Genomic DNA, 20023 nt, shown 5'->3' with positions numbered 1-20023 from the left:
TAAGACTGGGGTCGGCAACCTCCTGTATCGGGCCCGTCGCCTCTTTGACAAACTATACACGAGTTCATTTTAACTACGCAAGTGCGAAAATTTGTTCGCGCTTCGCGCGAATGATCTTACTATGTCCCATTTGTTAACGTTTTGATGCTGTATTTTGAATTAGATCAGCACCTCTTTACCGTTGCGCCGTGGAAAGCTGCCAATTGCGTCGCGGACAAACCGAAAACGTATTCAAAAATATTTGACATATATTTTTTAACATTTTTCATTTTCGGCAATGTAATAAAAACTTGCAAGAAATTTAAAAGAAACGCCGTTATACCAAAAAAAAAAAATCGCGCTCGCTTCGCTTGCCAGGTGCGCCCAAACTTAAAACGGTTATCAAACGCTGAAATAAATTAACTATAAAGTTAGACCGTTTTTTTGAAATAGTTTTATATGTCGCGCTAATCGAAAAAACACCCGGAAAAAACGATCTCCGTTTAGTACTGCAGATAGCTAAAGACGTGCTTGTAATATAGCCTAGTCCCGTACATGAATCTACCAAAATCAATCACACATATTTCACGGTCTTGGTTTAGTTTTTCGCCTGAAGTTAACGATTGCACACTAAGCGGTTTCGCAGCTGGCGCCTGGTAGGATTGTCGATAACGCACGTGTTCGCTTTCCGTCTAAATGTTCGTTTCGGATGATTTTTTTTCTTGTTTATGACGTCCTATCCGTTACTATTTTATGACGTCATTAACGTCAGACGAAAAAACAACGGGGAATTCCCTGAGTTGAAAATTCGTAACCCCCCCTTTTTGAATTTCTGGATACGCCCCTGGTTGTTCCAGTTTATTTATTGAGACATTCTATAGTGAATTATATACCTACGAGAAAATCTTATAAGGGTACGGCAATCTATGTTAATTATTTTGAGGGGTGCCACTAGCCATAAAAGGCTGAAAACACTGATTTAGGTGTTAATGCGATGAAAAAATACTTCACACGTAAAGCTTTAAACTCAATTCGTATTTTAAGAAGCCGGGGAAATTTGGCTTCATATGAACGAAACTAAAGTTGTTTATTAAGTTTCCTAATGCTTGGCAAATAGACTGCTCTTCTGATTTTTATGTTTATCATTCGTAAACAAATATGTATATATATATATATATTGTTGCTTTGTAGGTATTATTTTGTGCTCCCTTTGCAACTTCATTCTCGCGGTCTAATCTGGACACGGATATTTTTGAACCGTCGGCACAAAAGGTTTCACACCCCTAATTTAGGCGGTTATGAAACCTTTTGGAAGGTTTCTTAAACTCTAGCGTAGGTTGGCGTGGAGCACCGTCTTATTAGACGATATAATAGTGCTTGATAGCTATAACCAATTAGTTTATGAATTAAACGCGCAGGACAAGCACTCCTAAATGACGCCGCAAAAATGCGTTTGTAGAACATTGCTGTAGTGTACAGTCACAAATCTTAGCCTACACACAGAAAAAAAAAAACATTGTGTTTTGTTGGTTTTATTTTATTAAGAGCCCGGTTTAAATCCAACGCACAGCATCACTTTTGTGGAAGGAAGAATACATCAGCCGTTCTGTAAAACATATTAAAAACGTTTCTTTAAAATATTTATTTTCATTTAAAAATGATGCGTTACTTACACGTTTACTGCCATACATTACCGTTCCATTTCCGTGGCAGGATCCACAGTAAGAAAATCATTAGCATTAATTTTAACAATGCCTATGTTCCTACATTCTGTGTAAAGAATAAATTAAACCTGAAAGGAAAACAACCGTTAAAGTACCTGTAGACAAATGAAACGTTAACAAGGCTTATGTCAAATAAAACATAGGCCTAAGCTCAAAACACTGAACTGTCTTCCATCCTAACAACTTTCACTGCCCACAACTGACACTGACACAATAAATCAAAGGTAGCAAACCAAACACATGTAGCCTATACTTACCATATCACATTAAAATTGACGCAGTCACTTATATATAGCAATCAAAAACATAAATATATAATCACCTGGAGTTGGATCAAGGAACAACGGTTGTTATTGTTGCATCGAAGCTTTGCAGATTCCTTCCGGTGACAACCCGCTGCTCCTGCAACGACAACTGTTTGGATTAAACATTTTGATTGGTAAAAATGTTTTTCGGATTAGTGCGCGTTTGACGAGAAATAAAAGGTAGCCAAAAACTAGTAGCAAGTATAAGTTAACGATTTTAAACTATATTGATAATAATACAACCTACCAGCTCTTGCATCACGGAGTTGAAACTCGTGGTTGGAAGAAATGTGGGTCCGTTAGGCGGCAGCAGTAAGCAAGCAGTCTTTCTGCAAAAATGGACTCGTTTGATAACGCACAACTGGTGCAAACATTCAAAGGAAAAGCAACTTACTAGAACAATTTCAGGGCTTTCTGTTTTTCTTGAAAAGGATTCTTCTTGCTTTATTTGCTTCGTTTGTTGAGTTGTGTCTTCGCTTTTGCCTTATTTCCTATTTTAGGCGCAAGTCTATTGTTACGCACGCAAAACCGAAACCCGTAAAACGACTGCGCGGCGGCGGTGTTTAACTCTATAGACGCAATATTAAAACTCTATTTCGCGAGTCCATCATCTGCGTCGTCTCATCTAAATTACAACAAAATATATTGCCAGACCTGTCTAAATGTCAGGCGATTAAAACTTTCTGGTGTTTCTAAATCCCGAACCAAAAATTGATAGCATATCTTAATAAAATAATACCGAAAAACAGATTGGCTGTAGCGCAGTTTGCTTTTACATTTATAAAAAATAATTAGAATGTCTGTATATAAAATTAAATTATTTTTATATTAAGAAAATGTTTACATCCCAAATAGAAAGTTTGATTGTGTTGGTCAACTTCGATCGAGTGATTAAAACAATATGGCCTACATATAAACAGAGAGAAAAGCATTTCGCATTCTGTACTATTGCGTTAACTCTTCAAAACGTCGATAAATTTAAAACGCATAAAGTACGTTTCATTCTACATTAAAAGCGTACCATAAACTATACTCAATTAAAAGTTACGCAAACCGACGATTTGACGTGCCCAATACGTCATCATAAGGTAAGCCGCGATTAAAACAATGACGTAAGCATTTACGTCAAATACGCAAGGTCGTAAGCGAACTGCCGCCAGGATAAGGTAGTTTATATTACACAGCTTAAAATATTTTAAGTAATCCCTCAATCAAAGTTGACACGCCACAGCCAATAACAATATTTGTTTACATCACTTGGCTATAACGGTGGTGAGACGTTCTTTCATTCTTAATTCTGATTGCGACAACGTGTTGTCTTTTCTTCGCTGGATATCACTTTCCCCACTAAATAATAACGAAAATAATTAAATAAGGTGTATTGAAGGTGGTTGTAAATTTAATTTAGTGTCATTTTTTACCTTTACGATGGAATTCGGCCGTATTTACCACGAAAATCGCAGTTCGTGTTAACTTTGGACAGCTGCTTTTAATATATTTTATTTATGGCGAATTTGATCATTGATTAATATATTTAGGGTGATTCATCGAGAGTGACAACTTTGAGTTTTGTAAATGATGAACTACACAACATAAAAGGTTGATTCACTATCGCCATTCTAATCTTTTGAAACCAATTCTGAAGAACAAAAAACTATCCGAACTTGTTATTATAGTTTTAATGGCGAGACATTTTTTTAATCTAAGCTGACGAAATTTACACAGCATAAACTTTTTACTGTAAGCTTAAATCACTTACCGATAAAAGGCGAAACGTTCTGTTTCTGTGGTGATGGTGATGGCGAGATTCGCAGCTGCTCCTGTAACAGGATATAGACTTAATAAATAAAAACAATTCAATAATAGTTGTCAAGTGACTGTTTTTTTAATTTACGCAGGATTACAGCAAACGCTACAAAAGTAAGAAAAAAATAATTTTTTCGTCAAGTTCACAGGCCGGACATGGGAAATCTTTAACTAACGATGGACCTAATGTGTCTTATTTCGTTTACCGTTGTTTTATATTCGTTGTTTGACTTACCTTCAACGTAGGTCTTGTACGACTCCGTGTTTTAATCCAGGTGGCTTTTTCCATCTCACATCAGTCGACGAATCTACGATAAAAAATCCTGTTTAAGCTTGCTGTCAAAACATTCCTCCATAGACGGTTCACATTAGTGATACAAAAAATGCATCGTTTTAAGTCTTGCAACAAAAAAGTAATCAAAAAATAAACTAAAAAAAACTATTGAAGACTTTAAAGCACGCAACTTCAACAAAATACTTTCAATAAACCACGCACTAAACTATTGCCCTAAATGGCATTTTTGTCAAGATTATAAAATACGGGCATCAAGCCAAAGCTAAGTCTTCCAAAAAATCACTAAACCCTCTCACAAAAATCTAACTGAATAAACGCATAATCTCAAACTACAGCCAATACAACAGTTCTTGCAATCACTATACAATAATTATATACATATAGTTCTAACAAAACAGTAATCTGATTACATAATCTTAAATCTAAACTGGCCGATTCAAACTTCTCCTCCTTTATCTAACGTTCGCCACTCTGAGCTTAGCGAATCTAAAAGCACGTTTTCTCTTGTTGGTTCAATTTGCCTTTTTCGCCAGGTGTTATTTGCCGCCAATCAAGCTGCATCCCAAGGCGCATTAAACGGAACAGGTTTTGAGTGAAAATTACTGCCCTTTATTTTTTTATTTAAGTATATGTTGTTGTTTGTTTTTTGAACAGTTAACATAGTATACAATATGTACTGTCTTTTTTATTCAATTAGCATAATACTTCGAAAATTTAATATTTTGCGTAATATATTTCTTATTTACGAATAACCTGTTTAGCTTATTTGAACACCAGCTTCTATCAAAATACACAAGAGAGAGACACTTTTAAAGAATTTGGAATTCTATAGAACCTATTTTTCTTAGCTCTACTAATCGACAAGACCCGAAAATATTTAGTACGATATCAAAACTTGACCCATATCTGAATATCTGAAGATGTGGGCTAACTCAGTGACACTAAGTCGGCCATTCTCTTTTTCTATTGCGCTTCATATTAAAAACAACAAAAAAGGGCTATTAATATCTTTACATGTGCCTACGTCTGTTGCAAAGGGTTTCCAAAAATGCCATTTAGAATGTGAAAAACTGAAAGTAATGTATAAAAAATTCTGCGCGTATAATTTTGTCATCTCCTGCGTATTTCCGACCCATTTTTTGGTCATAATAATTTGTATAAAATTTAGAATTTTTCAAGCTTTGTACAGCGATTTTACTAACTGTTTTCGAGGCGACGGTGTTCTTCTATACAGCAAAAAGTTTTTATATAGCATTTTTTATTGTAGGATGTGCTTGGCATATTACCGACAACGAAATATAACAGCACAATAGCAATGGCGAGAATGGATTACTACGACTTCTAAGAAAACTCTACAAAATGTGCCACAAAGCAATTGTGGAGCATTTTTTTAAAGTTTAAGCTTCACGCTAATTTCTATATCTAAAAAAGCACACAAAAAACAATAGAAGATTTCTTAGGAATGGGAATAAGTATATTTTGTGTGACACTGTTCTATTATGTGTGCAACCGGAATTGAACAAAGATTAAACTCATATTTTAAAATATTTCCCTCTCACTCAGTATTTATTGATGCTGCTTAAGAATCTTGTCTATTACAACAAAATACACGTGACCAGTTGCACGCATGGCTACCGAGGTAAAAAGGTGTTACAATGTAAACTGAAAAGGTCGTGTCTGAAATTCTAAAACCATTAGCAGTTTACAGGATTCTGCATGTTATAGGTATTGCAAATAAAGAGATTGAGGTAACGATGTCCCTTGTCGATGAGCAAAGGCGTTTTTATCCACACATAAGGCCGCCATTGGCCCAGCCGCCATTCGCGAGACACATGTTCGTCGTTGGACCGCTGACGGGAAAGTCCGGGAAGCAGTTGTATATCACAACGTTGCCGACGTCGTAAACCGTCTTCATCGGTTCGTGGGATCCGTTGGCCGGTGACGGGGGAGGAGGGCAAACTGGAAAACGTTAAAGATAAGTTCGAATTGGATTCGGTAGAGGAACAAGAACTTGTTTGCATATAACCAGTGATTATTTCAGGGTGCTCCATTGCACCAACGTATTTTTTTATTCGTTAAATAATCCTAGGACAGATGCCTATGCAGCAGTAAATTATGAGTTTGTCTTCATTATAGAAAATAATTTTGACCTATCCAGATCTGAAAAAACTATAAGGTAAATGACTTTAGCTTCTTTTGGTAGCGACCAAAACAATTCACGAGAGCTAACAAACCTTCCTATTTGCGTGTCATTTTGTAATGAACAGAAAATGACGGGAAAGTAAGGATCAGCTAAGGCATGGGTCGGCAACCCCTGGTACGCGAGATGATTTTTCAGGGCACGCCAAATGATTTACCGCGCACGTTATATTACCTAAAGAAAGTGCAACTATTGCATCACTACCACATCATTAACATTATTATTACATCACTAACACTAGTGCTAACTAAATGGTTGCACACATTTTCAATTCGTGTCACAAAATAGTGTCTTAAATGTTGTATTAAACATTTTTTGTGGGCGTTAAACTTGTTGTTTGCGACTAATCAGATCACAGCAGGGCTGCGGAGTCGGACTAGGGTAAGAGCAAGACTAGATAAAACTACCGGAGTCCGACGTCTGCGCAAGCGCAGCACCAAATTTCGAAATTGATAAGGCAGTAAACTGTAAATTGTTAAGGTGGAATAGCATATGGTGGCATATTTTCCATAGCGCCTATGAGTGGATTGCTGAATTGGTTGTTTTCAACCGAATCCGGAGCTTGATAGTGCAAATCCAACATAGAAAATGTTTGACACGTGTGTTGTTGATATTATTTTACCATATTCATAAACTGGCACACTGCATATGAAAGGTTGCCGACTCCTGAGCTAAGGGTTAAACGAAACACGATTTGAAAAGCGATTGCCGACCAGAAAGCGGCCACACGTGAACTCGTGCTAACCTGCCTATCTAACCCCACCTATACCTGTTTTGCATATGGGAACCGTGTTTGACCATACTCCGTTCGACGCGCAGAGGTTGGTGCTACTTCCATCCAACACCAGTGGAGAACTACAGAAGTAGTTAACTATGGCGCCCACCTCAAACTGCACGGGGTTCGGGGTGATCAGCGACGTGAAAAAACCTCCGGTGGGAATTGGTGGAATTGGGCAAACTGCAGACCAAAGTTAAATACAATTGGTGTCGGCCCGTTTCATGTAGGCAATTCTAACAAATTATAACAAACATAACAAATTATAGCACGCTGCAGCACACCGATAGAGGATTACCATGTCAATTGAAGTAAATATGGTTTAGCAGGTAGTTATAAAGATTTGCGAAATTTGCCGTTTTTTTGGTAAACCTGTTTTAAAGTTTGGAAAATATACTAACACTAAACAATTACACATAACGAGCCTTTCTAAACAGTTAAATTTACATTTTTGTGGACAAAAACACTCAAAGGTTATAGTTAGATTTTGCACTAAGCCTTTTAAATTTTAATTGCACTAAAGCTTTTTAAATTTTGCAAAACCTACCAAACTTGCAAATTGGAGCTGTGTTGCCCCAAGCTCCGCTCGAAGTGCACATGTTGCTAGAAATTCCATTCAACACTCTCGGGGCATTGCATACATAGTTGACCACGGAACCCTCGGGAAAGTTAGATGGTGTTGGCACCAAAGTAGTCGTAAAGGAACCTTCTGTCGGTATAGGCAACGACACCAGCGAACAAACTGTGAAGCACGAAAATTATGTATCCGAATAATGAGTAAAGTTGTTGACTGTTTTATTGCACGCTTTACTTTTTGACAACTTCTACCTACATAAATCTCATAACTTAAGCCCATGACTCGGTAGCCTATCTGCACTTTCCGTCGCTAGTTTCCATTATAGTTGCACGTTTTATACTGCAATCCAGTTGCGAATATTAAAAATAACAACACTACAGTATTTTTAGCGCATTGGTAGAACGGGTTCCTTAAACCAATTTTTTGGCACAAACCTGATTTTTACTGAGGATTTCTACATGCAGCGCCTGACAAAGCAGAGATAACTATTTATTTTCCAAGCTCCGATAGTCACAAGTATACAACAAAACAGTAAGATTGGTTGTTAAATCGTAAAACACATAACAGCTTAGTTATGTATGAACAGGGTTACCATACCGTGCTATAATCTAAGATTTTTTGCATGGTTTCTTATGTTTCCTTTGCTTAACGTTAATCAAGTTAATAAAGTTCGACAACAAATATTATATCTGGTCACATTCGTAAATCCTAACAGTTTGGCTTTACAATTTTCCTTACAATTATCTGGCCCTTTATGAAAAAAATTTGGTAAACCCTGGCCGAAGGTGTACGTCACGTCTTCTTTCAAATTAAAAGTTTTGCCTTCAACCAAAGAAATTCACGATTTAGCTGTATTTGGCGCAGAGAACCATTATTTTTATTTTAATGCTCCTTCCCCCTCCCCCCCCTCAAAAAATATAATTGACCCGCCTAAATAATCAGTAGCGTGATACATTTTTGGTCTTAGCAGATGGTAAACCTGTCTATGAATAAAAATAAATATGTAAGTTGTGCAGTTTAAGTGACTATATTTCTAGGGTTTTCACACGGAAGACATTTTGCGAAAAAACGTTCGATCCTACACTTATTTTGTATTCTGAGAGCTCTTAACAAAACCAACCATTTCTGCACAGTGGAGCTCCGTTGGCCCAAGCGCCGCCCGAAGTGCACATGTTGCTAGAAATTCCATCCAGCACTCTCGGGGAATTGCAGATATAGCTTACCACGGAACCCTCGGGAAAGTTTGTTGGTGTTGGCACCAAAGTAGTCGTAAAGGAACCTTCTGTCGGTACAGGCAACGACGCCAGCGAACAAACTGTGAAGCACAAAAATTATGTATCCGAATAATGCGTAACGGTGTTCAATCTTACATTGGACGCTTAAGCCCTACCGACAATAATCTCATGCCTTTTACAAATACCCTTTAAACTAAGTTCAGATGCTATGTCTTAATCATAAACAGGTTTTTCGAGAGCTTAAGGCCATGCCTCAGTAGCCTATCTGAACTTGTCGTCGCTAGTTTTTATTATAGTTGCACGTTTTATACAACAATTCAGTTGCGAATGTTAAACATAACAGCACTAGTATTTTTAGCGCATTCGATAAATCGAGTTCATTAAATCAATGGTTTGGCACAAACCTGATTTTTACCAAGGATTTCTATATGCAGCGCCTGACAAAGCAAGGCAAACTAATTTCCAAGTTGCCGATAGTGAATCATAAGTATACAACAAAATAGGAAGATTGGTTGTTGAATCGGTAAACATATAACAGCTTAGTTATCCATAGGTTGCCATATCGTGCTTAATTCTAAGATTTGTGCTTATTTTAGTTGCAGTGTTGTAGAAGATACTATAATTTGCTTATTTCTAAGAAACGTGGTTATTTTCCAGTGGTTTGCTTAGTTTGTTTCACTTAAGAATTTATTAGGCCTCCCTACAGCTTTTATGTATGGTTTCTTATGTCCCCTTCGCTTAACGATATAATCAAGTTAATAACGTTCGACAAAAAAAACTAGGGTTTTCACACGCAACACATCTACGAAAAAAACCTGCGATCCTACACTTATTTTGCATCCTGAGAGCTCTTAATAAAACCAACCATTTCTGCACAGTGGAGCTCCGTTGGCCCAAGCGCCGCCCGAAGTGCACATGTTGCTAGAAATTCCATCCAGTACTCTCGGTGCATTGCAGACATAGTTGACCACGGAACCCTCGGGAAAGTTGGCTGGCGTTGGCACCAAAGCAGTTGTGAAGGAGCCTTCAGTTGGAACAGGCAGCGATGCCAGTGAGCATATTGCCACTACTGGAAATGTAATACACAGATGTATGGAAGAGGTAAGCCAATGAACTACCAATGCCTGTATGGATGTTGGCGACGTGGCTTAAACCTTCTAAATTAAACAATCAATATTTGATATCCGAAGGCGTTGTTATGCGCATTGTTATTATCAGACGTTATAAATCCGACAAAATAAAACATCATTTTAGTGATGACACCTTTGTTAAAAAAAATTTCATTCCTAAGTTAACAAATTCAAACAACTAAATGTAACCAGGGTTATTTGAAACCATTTGTGTTACTGTCTAGTCACGGAAAAATATTGTTTTTAAAGTCAAATTCAAGGACTATTTTTCAAATTGGCGAATTCCAGTGCACTTACGGACACCTGGAACCTTTTTACCGACCACTTAGGGGACACTGGACCCCTGGTTGGGAAACACCGCTTGAGGTAAAAGTCTTGAACATAAGCAGCCTGTCAGAAAATTACGAGCGAATCGAAGGGAATGAATACACACCTGTGTTGCACAGCGGCACCGAATTTAACCAGTTTCCAGAAGGCTGACAAACGTTGAAGTCAGCACCAACGAGAACTCTCGGAGACGTGCAGAAGTAGCTGACCGCGTCACCCACTGTGAATTGAAGTGGGGTCGGGACGATTGTGGTCGTAAAAAATCCTCCGATTGGAACTGGTAGTGGGACGCAAACTGCAGCAAGCCGATAGAGGGTCAATGTTTAAAACTACCTGAAACGTTCACTGTGTGTGTCGGTATATCACATGGCGTAAAACAATATGTTCGTACGACGGGGTGACATGGATAGAAGAAACCATACCAGCAAGGTGAATTTAGGCGATAGTATGTTTAAAATTGGAGGTTAGGACAATAATAAAAATGGTATTTGAGAGAAAATAAATGCGAATAAAACTGTTTTCACCTAATAAAAAATATATCTGCATTCACGTTTTGTGAGTGTTATCGTGCTGTCAAGTTTCACATTGCAACAAACAGAGCAAATCAGTTCGAGGGTTTGCAAATAAGCTACACGAGGGTAAACCAATAAACACGATCAAAGCGCCGATTTAGACGAAAAACTGAACTATATGTGCCATATTCTAAAAGGTATTGCATGTCGTCTCATTTAAACCGAAGGTATTGATTCACATAAAATATACATCGCAGAATAGTGAGCACTGATCTTTGGTTGTTTAAAACAGATTTACTGAAAGTCGTTTAGTGTCACTATATGCCACGTATTCTAGTACTTACAGTACAGGATGCAAACCACATAACTTGCCTTCTTTGCAAACCGGGGCGGCGTTGGACCAAGTTCCGGAAGGTAAACAAAGGTTGGTCAAGGGCCCTTCAAGTTGAACCGGCGCGTCCACTTCACAGAAATAGAAAACTACCTGGCCAATCACGAACTGGGATAAGGAAGGTACCGGTGATGTTTCGAAGAAACCGTCAATGGGCACCGGGGGACTGGGACAGTCTAGAATGCATCATTTATGCATCTAAGGTTGTCTTACTTGAAAATCATAAGACTGTGTTGACAAAGCCGAAATAAATATGAGTCAGCAGTAGTATGGCAACATGCATATAGTAGAAATGCAATACCTGACTATATGAATTTTACAGATGGGCAATGTTTTGCATAACCTATAGGACAAGGGCCCATACTTTTTTTTTGCAACCGTGTTCCATGTGATTAATTATTCAATTACTGTCCAGTGGTCAACGCATCGTTATTTCGGTAATTTCACAACGCCTCGTTTATACTGATGTTTTTTTTAAATAATATTTTTTCAGTTTATGACATGTATGTATTATTTATTGCTATGTGCGTTGCTGTGTTTTATTTACTTAGTTTTTTGCAAAAGTCGTAATTGTGTTGATACGATTATTTCCTCGCAACTTTTTTTTCCTCGCCATTTCAAACTTATATATTGCTAAAATCCCTTTGTATAATCACTTGTGGTTGAAGGCTGATCCTTCCCCAAATCCGGTAACGCTATTTACTTTTCTATTTGCATGTGTATGGTATTAAAAAGCCAGATACTGTAATTATAAGGCCTAACCATCGTGGATATAATTTGTTTTGTCGAACTTTATTAACTTGATTATTGTTGTAGTGAGTCGTAATCAATTGTAGTTCAGTTTCAATGTTAACAAATCTAGTTTGAAATTGCATCCGACAACATTTCAACTGTACTTTATCTTTATTAAGATGATATGCCGTCGGTCGGATTAATTGACCCGACGGGCCGGATATGGCCCGCGATCCGTAGTTTGGTAACCCCCTGGCTTAGGATAACAGATTGTATAACAACGAACTGCCACGTTCTTTTTTCTCGTTTAAACAGCTAACTTAGAAAACCTATCACCGACTTCTCACCAATGCGGCAAGTGCTTCCGAAAGTTCCAACCGGGCAGTCGCACTCAAAACTGTTGATCATGTCCCGACAAGTGCCGCCGTTCATACATGGACTCGCAGTACACTCGTTGATATCTGACAAAAACATATAGTCTTTAAAAAATCTACCGCCACATTCAACCATGTTACGAAACGAATTAAGCACCTTACAAGAGGTTGAAGACTGAATTAGGTTAAACACTGAATAGAGACTTTTTGCGAAAGGTTTTAAGGGTAAAATTTTGGTTTGGACCCGGACTCTGGACTCACGGCGCCACAGATTGATTAATTTGGCTAAAGTCAGACTTGGGGCTCGAGCAAGATCACTTAAAACTATCTGAGCCACAAGTCAGACGAAGCGCTATAGTTTAACACCGTATGGCAACATTCTGATAATCGTAAAGGTAAGATAGTATATAAGGTACAATAGCCTATTTTTTACTCATGGTATAACGCTATAACACCCCAATTAGTCCAATTGCTGTAGGCCTATACCCAAACCTATTTTGGTTACAGGAATGCGGAATACAGGGCTGTGGAGTCAGAGGCGTAGCTAGACATGGGGACTCATAGAGGCGTTTAATTTGGCGGAAGTCCGACTTTTAGTCGGACACGAAAGTTAGACTCGAGTTGTTTTAAACCCGACCCCACAGCCCTGGTTCTAACAGTAAAAATCGAAGGTATTTGTTATTAAATTAAGTTTATTTATCACGGCTATACCAAAATGTAAATGTTGCAAAATATTCAATTGAGCCTCCCCGTAATGGTTGCCAAAATCCGTTAAAGTAACGTTGTGCCATCAGAAGTAAACGTACGCCTTACCGTCACAGCGAGGCGGATTTGTAAATCCAGGTGGGCAGTCCGGTCGCACTCGGGTAACTGTGAATAAAGTTTAGGTTGAGACATCAAACTTATGTTTTTCTAACTGAACGGTTGTGCATAAAATTTCAGAAACCACTTACATGTAAACGAAGCTCGGTAGCAAAGCTTATTGACCGAGTCCCAGCAGCAGCCGACTCTGCTGCAAGTGGTCCTATAACAACACAAAATATTACTACAATATTTTAAAAATTGGAAATTTTGAATGTTGAAAAGAAGAGACGACATTTTTTCAAGTATTTTTGCGAATTTTTGGGAAATTGTTCCCCGTCACAATAAAGTTTTGATTGTAAGATAAGGAGAGAGACTACTTGAAACCCCGCATAATTTCCCCCATATGTCTGGGGGCAGTCTAAAAACTCCTAACACATTGGTAATTCCGAAACAGTACATTTTATAAATAATAGTCTTTTTTATACCCACCGGGTTGCCCTTCGATTTCCTACCCTGCATCTTCTGTTACGTAACAAGGAGTTGCACCGCAGTAAGGTAGAACCAGGAAATCCCGGCTCTCCACCAAATGGAACGTCAGGTTGAACGGTGGGTGCAAAATTTGTGATGGTCATAGCATCGTCTGTGATATTAGGAAAGAAATCGCTATCAGTTCACACCGTCGTATTAAAAACACCCGTTACTAAAAGTGGCAAAGTTAAGATAGAGTGTGTAATTTTGAATCTTTAGATAAGTTTATTGAAACTTAATCTAAGGAAAACTTGTTTTCGTCTATGTTGTTTTCTATTAGTTAATAGGCCATAATTTGCTTTAGTGTTAGGAATTTGAGTTACCTCAAGTTGTAAACCTAAGTTTTAATGTTACATTAAATCGCAAATTATGAACGAAATTCCTAAATTTAATTGGTATCGGACAGGTATCGATAGTGCCACTTGGAATGGGGTATCGGCTCCGATCCAATATTATCGGACATGCCTACCGCTTATGGCCTCTGATTCTTTATTTGTTAATAATTTTTCCTTATTTAAATTACTCACCTTTACGATAACACCTTCCCTGGTCGTAACAGCAATCTCTAAAACAGTAATTTTTAATGATGAGTACATTGGTAGTATCCGTATTTTATGCAACGTTTACATATTAAACTAAGGATATTATGTTTGACTCACATTGATAGACATTGTTTTTTCGAAAGGGACGAACCACATGTCTTTCTTGTAAGAGTTGAAATTTGACACATGCTGTAACGATAAAACGATAAATTGCCAATTTATAACAGTTAATAAACTAAACAAATAAATCGCACATTAAATCATCCTTGGAATAAAACCAGAACAAAGTATCTACTTATATTAAACGACCTTTCGAGTAGAAAACACATAATTATGGTTACAAACGGCGGTGTTTTTCATATGAAACTGATGATCATTTTCAAAAATTGAATGTATTTTGCAATCCTATATTTAAAATTTAGAATTAGATTATAGTCGAGAAGTACTTTTAGTTAAAAGCTAGGTATTAACCACTGGAAAAGTTATAGCCTTGAACGAATTTCGTATGACCATTTCGGGGACGTCGCTTTGATAGATGAGATGCGCTTACTCCAGATTTCATAAAATATAGTCGATATATTTGTTAGATACAAGCAAATCCAAACTTAGGCTTACGGACAAAGGTTTTCGTTGCATTTTTGTGACCGTGTGGTTGCGCATACCGATTCCTGGCAGTTGAGACTTCTCGTCTGCTCACCACCGCCGCAAGTGGCGCTACAAGACGACCAGGATGTCCACACTAGATAAAAATAATAATAAGTCATGCTTTTTTGAATTTTGGGCCAGGTCACATGAAAATTTACAAAGAAAACAATTGGCCTAAAATGGTAAAACTTAACGCTACTACTGAGGGATGCCTTTGGAAAGACTATTTTAGCATGTAGTGTGTTTCCAACTCCTGACCTCGGTCAAACCGAGACCGCGTTGACTGTGCAACGCGGTTTCAATCAGAACTGGTAAAAAATTAGCCTTTTAGAAGACACCTGGAGCAATATTATGAGTATGCTGTAGTCTTTGATCAGTGCTTTTTCAGCACGGCTACATCTGAGAATACAGCTTTGTGTTGATCACGCTCAGTTACTAATGATTAGTGGCAAAACAAGAAATTTTTCACCCTTCCTATATTTGTACTCTGCATGTAACACTCAAAAATCGTTTTTGGTTATTTATAGGTTCGTTTTACAGATCAAATCAGAAATAAGACCAAATTCCAATAAAAATATTAAAGCCATTATATTGGATAAAATTGACACTTAGCTGTTACAAACAATACCTCATGCCATCATTAGTGTAAAAATACAAGTGAAGATTAAAAACGCTAAAACACGCACAAGAGAAAAAAAGGTCAAAAATAACAGGAAAGAAGGTTTTTATTGAAATTACTAAAAAAACGTGTATTGTGTTCTAAAGACCAAATTATTTACAAAACTAACCGGGGTTTGTGGGAGGGAAGACTCTGTCGTTGCACAAAGCGATGGCGGGCTTTAGTGGCGATGAATCCAAGGTGAGGGCGTCATACCTGTAAGGCCACCGCGTCACTTCCGGTTCGGTTTGCGTAATAATAGCCTGGTTGTTGGCGTCACAGTCAGCGAATTCGCTCCTGAAACATCATAAATACATGGCGAAATAACCAGTGTTTTTGACCAAGCTCGACTAACTCTCAGAGGATATGTCAAGCAAAGTTTTTAACTTTAAAAATTTACCCTTGGAATTGTCGCAACCTACAATAAATAACTTCAGCAGATTGCCATTTTTGATTCATCTGTTGGGTTAAGTGAATTCATACTGCTAATAGCTTATATAAAACACAATTGTATTTTGTTATAAAAAAACGAAGGACAATTTAAAAAAAACGTGGAAGTGGAATATAGACGTTAGATGGCGCCCTTTAAACAAAAAAGACTAATAAAACATATACTATTTAATATAGTAAATAAGAATATCGCGAGATTTCGAGTTAAATGGGCCAGTCTTTAAATGTATATCTGTCGCTTCTTATGAGGTGCTATGTCCATCTTTTATCTCTCGTGCGCCTTTTTCTTCCGCCGTATAACTCATTATCGAGTAATAAATAAAAATATATTATTATAAAAATTGTATATATATAAATAGACAGAAGCCTGCTGACATTTGTATCTTCTTCGCGTCACAAACTCTTTTCATATGAAGTTGAAAATACAAATTATTTTAACAAGAGTTGGTGCTTTACCCGCATTGTGTGTGCGCGTCTATAAACTGAAACACAGTCGGGAAGTCAAGTTTGTCCCTGGCCGTTGGGAACATGACGTTGTTAATGTTGCACTCGTCATAGCGACGAAGCTCAGGAGAGTTGGGTCGGAATGGCTGATCGGGGTCCGGTGGAGTGCACAGCTCTTAGGTGAAATAAATTATATAAAAAAGTGTATTTAGGCATAACAAAAAGTAAGTTGAAACGACACAGATGTACCCCTTAATTGCAGGCGAAGTATACGTTTACTGCTAAAAACACGTGGTGTTACACGTACGTCAAACAATAATGTTTAAAAACTTGTTTTAATTAAATAATTGAAACATGAAAACAGACTATAGCTAAACATAAATTACATTAACAAGAACTTTTTACTTATTAATTCAACTTACTGAATTTGTTTGCAGAAAGAATACTGCTACCTCCAACGACAGTGTAGGTTACTGTAGAACACAAATACATTAAGATTGAAATAATAAAACCAATAAAAAGAGAAGCCTTTTGTTGGTAATAAGCCTTCAACGTTCCATTAAAATACACTGACCAGTAAATGATCAACAAATGAATTTTCGACAAAACACGAGTTTTAGGGGAGGTCAGGATCACTTTTGTAATGTGATTAACATAAGTCTTTATACTTTTATTTATTTTTTTTATATTGTGTTATTTATATTGCTAGTTAATTAAATATATTGTTTTTCACACTCCAATCTGATTATTATTTCCTTTTTTATTATGCAGCCCAGCATCACCATATGTTTTGTCCTATTACGTCTTGTTTACCGCAAAACTTTCAGAGCATCCGCTTTCACGAATGGGGCTATATATATTGCCTCAGCGGAAATTCCCGGAGTACCGTAAGCACAATAAAGGGTGAGTTTAAATGACGTCACCACGCACCATCAATTAATTTTGTTTTGTTATGCTCATAGAATAGGTATATATTCAGATGCTTATGTTTTCCTGTAGTATTTTTCGCACACCATTTGACTGTAACTTATCTCACGTGATGCTGCTTTTATAGTTTCCTTTAAGCCTTTAAGGTTGGAACTATGGCCTAATCAAATTATTAACGCCGGCATTGAATAAACCAGTGACGAAAAAGATAGTTTCCCCAGAAACCACTATACGCGCTTTGTTACCCACTTATTCCGTTGGATGTGTCATTGCCGTACGCGTCAATGCACTCATAACACGGTGGAATTAAGTATGAGCTGTTACGCAGATAGATGGTAACACGTTGCTTCCAGCACTCCACTGTGTCGCTGTTGGCGGCCACGCTGGAAGGAAATGAACAAATAAGTAGTAAAAGCCTAATTGCTATTCGCATGTCGTATTATTAAATGCGTCAATCAATATGTGCGACGAATAGGATGATTTTTATTGCTTTTCACTATTATTGTGATTTTTTAGGGTCCATATAAACGAAATGGGTAACAAATGGTATATAAAAGTAGGGCGAATGTAATATATTGAGAAAAAAACGAACTAAATATGAGACGTATAAGTCGATATATAGTTTGTTTGCGTGTGCAAAAAATATATTTCACTTAAATTGAAATAATCTATATCAATCAAATTGTTTCACAAATTAACTTCCTATGTTAAAAACTTCACGTATAGAGTCGTAGCAGGGTCAGCGTTTGCTTTTAATCCTATCATAACTAAACTATACAGGTCCACCAAATATAGACTTCTATATGACGGGGTTCAATCATATAACTGTATGTTCCCATAATCCCATCCATCGCAAGGTGAATAAAATCTCGATCTCTACTTAGCGCGGAAACGGTGATTTCATATAGTAATTATTTGAGCTTCACTGTAAATGCCGTGTTATGGATTTGCAGCGAAACGCAGCGAAAACCCCCAAAAAATTTCGGTTTCGCTTACGCAGTTCCCAATATGACGTTAACAGTATACGGTTTCGTTCGGCGTAAGATTTGCGACAAAGCGAAATTTTTACAAAGCATTTGCTTGCTCCCATTTTTAGTATCTTGTATTGAAATGTGTGAAAAAACTTAGTGACGTATATGAAACAAGACGGGCTTAGCATAGAGGCGGGGAAAATTGGGCGCGTAAGTAAGGCAAGCCAATCGTTAGTCCAGGTGAAGATTCGACTTCCCTTTCTTAACAACAATCAATCAATCAATCAAAAAAAAAAAATTCTTATCGAATCCAAGATTAGCACGAGTCAATGACGAAATTAATTTAATTTTCGTGTAACAAATTGCTTTAAACTACATTTTTACATTTTTTTTTCACTTATTTTACAAAATGTACAACGTCAGTCCAAACCAGTGCTCCGCAACCGGTGTGCCACGGACCACGATGTTCCCAGGGGTTTATTGCGTGTTTTTAAAGGTTTATTTAAAAAAAATAGAAGAATTACAGATAAAATTGAGGGCGTTTTGGTCGTATGCATCAATCATTTCCCTAATATTTACAACGCTTTTACGTACGTTTGTGATTAGGACGTTTAAACTATAAAAAAAATATGCTATTAGGACACAAAGTGATTTTTTTCTAACTCAAAAAATTGGGTAATAGTTTAATTTTCCAAATTCAGTTTAAAAGCCTGTAAGGCAATAACACTGTAATTGTAGGCCTTTTGTTTTTGTTTCTCATTACAGCACCCTCTGACACTTGTCATCTTTCAACACCTTCTATTTATCCCCGTTGGTCGATTTATTACTCGATGAGTACATGGTGGTGCAACACCGATTGTAGTTTAGTGGTACAACTCAGTAATATGTACACCATATGTGGTTAAAAAGATGATCAGAACTACATTTTAGCTTCACCCAAAAAATATTTTAACATGAAAGGGTACCTAAATGATCACCTGCAATTTGAAGAGCCGCTGTTGAAATACCAAAAAGTGTCGAGGATTGTGTAGTCAATTACGCTCTTCCACGACCAAATCTCACCAACCTTCAAAAAATATAGGCCTACATCAGTGGTTTTCATCCTTTTTCATACCGCGACCCATTTTAACAACCCAATGTAACAAATAACCCCCTCCAAAAAAAAGATTCCTGCATATGTAATACATTTGTGTATGCGCAATAGTACAAAAAATATTATTAAAAATAACAAAAATTATGGTACCACTCTGTTCAAAAAAATACTCGGTACCAGCTACCAGGACCAGGACTTCTAATAACTTCGTGATATAGCCTACGAATTTGGTCAGTTGCAAAATTAAAAAAAAAACACAAATGCGCTTCTATATTGTTCCAGCTTACTTTGCGAGTTTGATTCTAACATCATGTAGTTTCATTACAGAATTTTAATTTGATTCGAGTAGTTTACCTTGTCGAGTAGGCAGCTTGTGAAGTATTCCCGTAGATCTTTGGTGATATCCAGCTCGGCAACGGTCTGTCTCTTCGCCCGTTTCTTGGTCATCTCCGCACCGTGTTCGCCGACGTGACAACCTATGTAATAATTGCACTATAAAGTTTTCTTGCGAGGCCAACCATCGTGTCAAGAAACTCAAGGTAAAATCATTATGAACAGATTATTTCGTTTGGTATAACACGCAACACTAAAACCTATAG

General features: G+C 37.3%; 1 protein-coding gene across 1 annotated transcript; it reads right to left on the bottom strand.

Moving 5' to 3' along the window:
• Positions 1 to 5892: 5892 nt before the first annotated feature.
• On the bottom strand, positions 5893 to 19871 carry LOC146163704 (P-selectin-like). Its single transcript, XM_083380569.1, has 20 exons — positions 19779 to 19871; positions 19309 to 19397; positions 17610 to 17743; positions 16856 to 16906; positions 16446 to 16608; positions 15670 to 15836; positions 14852 to 14975; positions 14354 to 14425; positions 14222 to 14259; positions 13656 to 13806; positions 13316 to 13386; positions 13176 to 13232; positions 12336 to 12449; positions 11238 to 11432; positions 10460 to 10648; positions 9762 to 9965; positions 8782 to 8976; positions 7632 to 7826; positions 7079 to 7267; positions 5893 to 6068 (listed from the first exon to the last, which is right to left on the bottom strand). Exons 1-20 carry the CDS (start codon positions 19869 to 19871, stop codon positions 5893 to 5895), a joined length of 2667 nt encoding a protein of 888 aa, XP_083236695.1.
• Between the last annotated feature and the right edge of the window lie 152 nt (positions 19872 to 20023).

This window comes from Ascidiella aspersa, chromosome 2 (genome assembly GCF_963924565.1).
Source record: "Ascidiella aspersa chromosome 2, kaAscAspe10.2, whole genome shotgun sequence".
In the NCBI taxonomy this organism is placed as follows: Eukaryota; Metazoa; Chordata; class Ascidiacea; order Phlebobranchia; family Ascidiidae; genus Ascidiella; species Ascidiella aspersa.
Note: the sequence above shows the minus strand (reverse complement) of the source record. Positions and strands in the feature narration are given on the sequence as shown.

Excerpts from the sequence above, each read along its gene's own strand:
- LOC146163704 (XM_083380569.1), bottom strand. The coding sequence starts at position 19,871 with ATGACCAAGAAACGGGCGAAGAGACAGACCGTTGCCGAGCTGGATATC. Across the intron at positions 13,233-13,315 it reads CTACCGAGCTTCGTTTACAT|TTACCCGAGTGCGACCGGAC; the intron begins GTAAGTGGTTTC and ends CTTTATTCACAG. Across the intron at positions 8,977-9,761 it reads AGCTCCACTGTGCAGAAATG|TTTGTTCGCTGGCGTCGTTG; the intron begins GTTGGTTTTATT and ends TGTGCTTCACAG.